Raw genomic sequence first — 6,218 nt, forward strand, 5'->3', positions numbered from 1 at the left:
ATATTTGTCATAACTAAACCTCTAAACTTTGTGCATGGTGGAGAAAATATCTACCAATATATAATTGCCCATTTACCATTATTACTTAATATTTTTGAAATTTCTACCAATATATAATTGCCCATTTACCATTATTACTTAATATTTTTGAAATTTTAAGCTAACATTTATTGCAATTGAACACTAGTGTCTGGTGGCCTAAAAAAATACTCAAACATTGAAGGTGAAAGTCAAACCTAAGTAAAGCTTGTGTTAGTTTATGAACCATAATGTTTCCTTTGAATAGGACAATAACGTTACAACTACTTTATGCCAAAAAGTCTTGCACTTATTGTGATTTCAGCTGCCTGGGCCAGAAGAGTTTTCAAAATTCTTAGTGGGGACAGATCAAAGTTGCTAGGGGAATATAACTTTTATTTACTTGTAGTTAAGCATTGTATGCAAAAGTACAAATAATGAAGAAAAGCATTCTTTACTTAATACACTTTGTAAGCTTAGTCACTTATGTGGAATGTAATATTCTGACAAACAACTTACAGCTAGTGTAGTAAAGTTTTTTAAAGTCAACAAACTTCTCAAGTCTTCTTTGTTACAGTTGATTCAGCACCTTATTAGGGAAATTGTAAAGGGCGCTGTTGTGATTGTTGTTTGGAGTTTTTTTGGCACAATGGTAAAAAGGTCAGGGTTCACAATGAAATGGCAATGGCTTTGACCTCATTCTGCTTTTTGGTGTCAACTGTTTCGGTTTCTCTGGGTGTTGTGTTATGTTTACAGGTGTAACAGGAGACAGAGTGTCTTGGCTGTTTTTCAGAGTGTATTGAAATGTGTTGCAACAGCTCCATGACATTGCATAAGATGTTCAACATTTGACAGAGCTTAGGCCTTTGTTTGACTGAAGTAAAATTTTACAAAAGGTAATAAGACAAATTGTTTAATAATGCGTCATTTTTACACTTTTATTGTTACAGAAGAGAACCAACAGCAGCCGCAGCCGATGATCAATCGCCAATCAACGACTTCATGGCCATACTCCTACCAAACAACAGAGTTCTTCAATCCTCAGCCCCAAGCAACGACTGCCAACCCGGTCCGAACAACAGCCGCAGATCTCAACAGTATCAAGATGGACGTCACTGAAAGTATGTCTCAACTGACACAGTTGACGACGGTAACAGCGACTGACAACTCTCTGACACACATTCTGTCAGCACCAGATCCACGGTTCCCTAACCCCAGGGCAAATGATCCAAGATTTATTTATCCCAATGTTACATCAGGGTTGAATTTTCCCTCGTCCTCTTCAATGTCGGTGCTTTCACCAAGTATTGACACATCACGTTTTCTTCCCATGACACCCAGTGCTTTTCCTGATATATTTGGAGGTGCTCCCTCTACCCCAGTCACACTGACATCCCCACCATATTTGCCCAGTTCCCCACCCTACCAGTTATACCCCCATCTGTATATGACCTCGCCCACATCGCACCAGCAACAGAACTTCTTTGAAAGCACCCCACATGTGCTCCCACCTTGCACCACCAGATCTGAGACAAAACCCAAGGAAGACATCAAACCAAGAGATATGCCTTCCCAAACGATAGCTCATCACCCCGTAACACAAGAAATGTCCACCCTCATGACCTATGACCCCACACGGACTCCTAATCTCACCACAATGTCCATGCATCACAGCTCCATTGGTGCCCCTAGTAGTATCAATGCACTTGATACAGCAACTGCAATGGCCATCCCAATGACACTTCACCACGCTCAAGTAGCATCCAGTATGCCTCTTCAAGGAGATGAGGACAGAAAAGAAGATGTTTGGAGACCCTATTGAGGACCAACTAGTGTTACCAGCCAAATAGCATATTTAGTTATTGGTAACATCTATTTATACAGTTTTTATGCAAGCATAATAATAATTAATATGAACAAATCAAATATATAATTGAAGTAGCCTGTGTTAAAATGGTATTTAACACATCAAAAACAAAACAAATGTCAATCTCATTTTTGTTTGTAATAGACTTGTTTATGAGTTGTGATGAAAATTGAGCAGGTTAACAGCAAGCAAACAACATGTTATCTGAATTTATGAAACATGAAATGAAAGTTGGGAACATTCCAGAGGGGTGTATGCATGGTCCAAAATAATCCTAGTGTAAAAGTTTGGTGTCAGTTTTCTTTTGCTAACCTAGAAGGAATGTCACAACAGTGAACATCCCAGGGTTTGTTTCAATTTCTAAAAAAAGAATTGCTACTTAGTTATTATGGCTTTGTTGTTAGATTCGCATCAAGCGAGGCAGGGTCCGGGATTGGGCAATTTTAATGGATTATGTGTTGTTTATCCCTATGTTCTATGTTTATGGAAGTGGACTTTCAAAGAGAATCAAAAGAGAGATTCTGGAAATGGGATAAGGTTTTTGGGGTATATATTATAATATCTCAGCACATAACATGTAGTGGACATAATAAGTAGTTTTTACATGCCTTGCCCATGATTTTGTTTCTGTAATTAACAAAAGTACAGCTGTAAAATGTAGTTAAGCACAAGCTGCAGAAAGTAGATGTAGATTAGAATCAGGCAGTAGAGCAAAAATAATATATACACTATTTATTAATATTTAATGGAAACAGCATTTTGTATGGAATTTTAAGAAGACATTCCGAAGAATTCAAAGCGACCACTAAGTGACTTTCAAAATGAGTAGAGTAGTCCCTTTAATTTTTTCCTTGGCTTAAAACGTTGGTGAGGATGACTTGTCTTTTTTCAAGATATGACAGACATTTGAGAGTGCATTCAAAATGGATAACTTGTATGTAAATACACAATAATTCACCCATCGTGCCTGTCACATCTCAGAAGGTTTCTTGCTATGTCTCAGTCTCTCTTAAATATTTTGCTCAAACATTTGTCACTTTTTGTTACAGTAATCGGTCATTTTCCAACAGTACTGCGCGTCGTTGTTGTTTTTGTTGATCCATTTGTTAAAATGCTATCTTGGGGCCAATTTCTGCAATCCTTCTAAAGTTAAAATTTGATGTTTATTTATGTTGTATTTATTATAGCATGCTGAAACCCCGCCTTAATACTAATTCTTATGCTGGCTTCACATTCTATTTGAACCGTGCCAAAAAGTATAAATAAACTTACCAAAAAAACCAAAGACAAACATTGATATTAAGAAATTTGGCCCTGATGTGCTCTTTCTGGTTCCATTTCAATAAAATCTACAACAAAGTATGAGAAAATTGGTTGATGTGTCTGTTGGGAGAAATTGGTGATTTAACACAAAAAGTGACATATGGAACAAATACATTTAAGAGATTGCAAAGAAGTTAATGTGCCATATTTAATGTAACTGTTATGAATGTACAATACCTGTATGTAATTGTTTTATTCTCTGAGGGAGTGCTGTATATGTTTACTTAATTTAAAAATACAACTATTTTTTAAATCCAATTGTAATTGCTACAAGGCAAGTTATAAAAGGATCACGATGGAAAATTATCATTTAAGGCTGATGTGTATGCAAAGCAAATAACATAAATAACTCAAAATATCAAATGTTTTCAAAATTATGTAACTTGTTTCAAAAAATGTCAAATGATAGCAATGATAATTTATCTTGACATCTTGCAAGTCTACTAATGATTCGTTCAATTTGTTTTACCGAAAAAGCTTGATGTAATTTGTGATTTTGCCAGAAACAAGTAATCTTGACTTTTCAGTTAAACTGTAACCGAGTATCATTTGTTAATTAAAAAAAAACAAAGTTATAAGTTTGGGTGCAAAGTGTGGCATACTCCTGTATAAATACCCAAGTTTCTGAGAAACTAAATAAGAGGTAGGAATAGATTTAAGAAAAGTGTTTTTGGAACTTGTTGCCTTGTATTGTACAGCAGTTGTACATAGAAACGGTTATTTAATGGATACATGATTCAGAAATGAAATATTGATTTAAAAAGAATGCAAATGCAAGACAAATGTAATTTTTTTTACTTAACCAAGATATCGTAATTACGTCCGCATATTTATATTAATAATAAGCAGTGTGAGAGTGGAGTTTGTGATGTCAAAGGTTTTGAGGAAAGAGAACTAAAGGATAATATTGAATGCACACGTTGTTACATAATTTAAGTTTAATTAGCTATTCTTAAACTGTTTAGTGTTTTGTGTTATTCCATTACATTGTTTTTCAAATAAATGTTTGAGCTGTTATTTCTTTGTAATCCAGAGTGAAGTTTTTTCATCTTCGGTAATCTTGAAAGGAGCTTTGAGAATTATTGAGTTGTGTGTGGATGTAAGTTAACATAGTCCTAAAAGTGTGGAATTATCAGTTCAGTGGAAAGTAACATTTCACAAAATATTATAAATTGCTGATTCCATCTGTCAAAATGTTAAGTAGAAAATAACTTTGACATTTTGTGTACAAACACAGAACTGATTTTTCTGACCACTGCTTAAAGCTATAAAGGATTGGACTTGAAAAATAGGTATGAGTGGAGTTTAGCTTTCCTTGGCCTGAAACTTGGTAGTTGAATAATCTTGGAACAAACTATGTAAAATGTATAGTCTATTTAAAGGGAAACTGAAAACTTCTCTAGAATTGCAATGCAATGCAAATCAATGCCTTTTTCTTGGATGAATGTCATTTTAGTATGTTCTTGAGAGTGTTATTTATAAAATCATCAAAGCAATCAGGCGATAGTATAAAACTCTCCACGCGTTAAGTGGTGAGCATTAACATTTGTTAGAATTGTTGAAACTTTAAGAAAATATCATGTGGTATCAATAATACACCTTTGTGGGCATTCTTACTTGATGTTATATTATGAAAAAACACTCTCTCAAGCCTCATTACTTAAAATTATGTTCATCAAATGTTTAATTATTATGATAGAGATATTTTAATTAATATTTAGCGTGTGTACATAAACCAGTTAATTTCAGACACAAGACTTTAAACTAAGAGAAGTAAGTCTTAAGTTGTACATGTATATACGTTGTAGTTATCTAACTTTCTGAGACATGGGCCAGTATTGCTCTTGGCAAAGTTGTCTCAATTTTAACCAACTAGTCATCTTCTGGAATCTAATGCATTCAAACAACGCTAACTGCAGTTATCATAAATATTCCAATAGGCCTAAAACAAACTATCTTACTGAGCAGTCTCCTGAATATATTTTGTTCTCTTCCAAAAAATGGTTACACATTTTCTTGTTTTCCTTTTGCTTTTTGCTGAAAGGGATCATCAGTTGGTGAATCATTTCAGCTTTGTAGGTTTCATGATTTTGTGAGAATGACCTGTCACTTTCAGGAAGATCAACTTGTCAGGAAGTTTGGTACTATTACCATCTTTTATCCAATGAGATTTTGAGATAATAGTTTGAAAATTGTCCTATGGGTAATAATCAATGGTGGACACACCCTTTAATTTGATGAAGACAGTTCAACATATGAGAGAAGTACAGTGCTAGTATAAAAGTTGGTCTTTATATTCAGATAGTTTTTGGTTAGTCTTATGTGTCTTTTGCCAAAGATGAGAGAGCTTCCTTTATGTATAAATGTCCCTCCAATATAGTATTTGTGTGAAAGGTTTGATGCAGAAAGAGAATGTTGGGCCTGTTTATAATTATGACTGTCAAACAGTCTTTTGAGTGTTGGTTTGTCTGTTTGCTTGGATATAATAAATAAACAATTTAAAACAATTACTGTCTAATTTGAGCATTTTGTAGTGTTTGCTGATTGTCACAGTTTTCCCTTTTAGTTTAGAAGGTGAACATTTACAAGAGCTTTCTACCTCCATGGTGTACTGTTGGTCTGTAAAAAAAAACCTGTCTGTTTTTAGTAATTAATAATTGCTCTCTACGGACGGTTTGTGCACTAAACCAATGTAGTTAAACAAGATAACCACCACATGATATCACATTGCACAGTTGCAAGAGTCATGACCTCCTCAACCAAACAATCATAAAATATCCCATAAACAATGTTTCTTGAACCAATTAACCAAATTCTCAACATCACAGAAATGAACATGAAACACCCTTAGGCCATGGAAACTTAATTTCTTGCCCGAAATTTGTCCACCAATGTTCTGTTGACCCCCTTCCTCTCCTAATAAAAAGGTTCTTATCATGGATCTCAATTGATTATTATTCCTTCCTTATGTCTATTCAGATTTACGATTTAACTTTGCAAGAACATTTGG

General features: G+C 34.4%; 1 protein-coding gene across 2 annotated transcripts in view; it reads left to right on the top strand.

The window, feature by feature from the left end:
* Window positions 1–5,715, top strand: part of LOC139946898 (runt-related transcription factor 1-like) — a 41,978-nt gene extending 36,263 nt beyond the window's left edge. For both annotated transcript variants that reach the window (XM_071944670.1, XM_071944671.1), the window contains one exon: window positions 969–5,715. In XM_071944670.1, the coding sequence (XP_071800771.1) occupies window positions 969–1,840 (872 nt within the window). In that variant the 3' untranslated portion in view covers window positions 1,841–5,715. The remainder of the gene's footprint in view (window positions 1–968) is intronic.
* Window positions 5,716–6,218: the final 503 nt, after the last annotated feature.

Source organism: Asterias amurensis, chromosome 14 (genome assembly GCF_032118995.1).
Source record: "Asterias amurensis chromosome 14, ASM3211899v1".
NCBI classification, from domain to species: domain Eukaryota; kingdom Metazoa; phylum Echinodermata; class Asteroidea; order Forcipulatida; family Asteriidae; genus Asterias; species Asterias amurensis.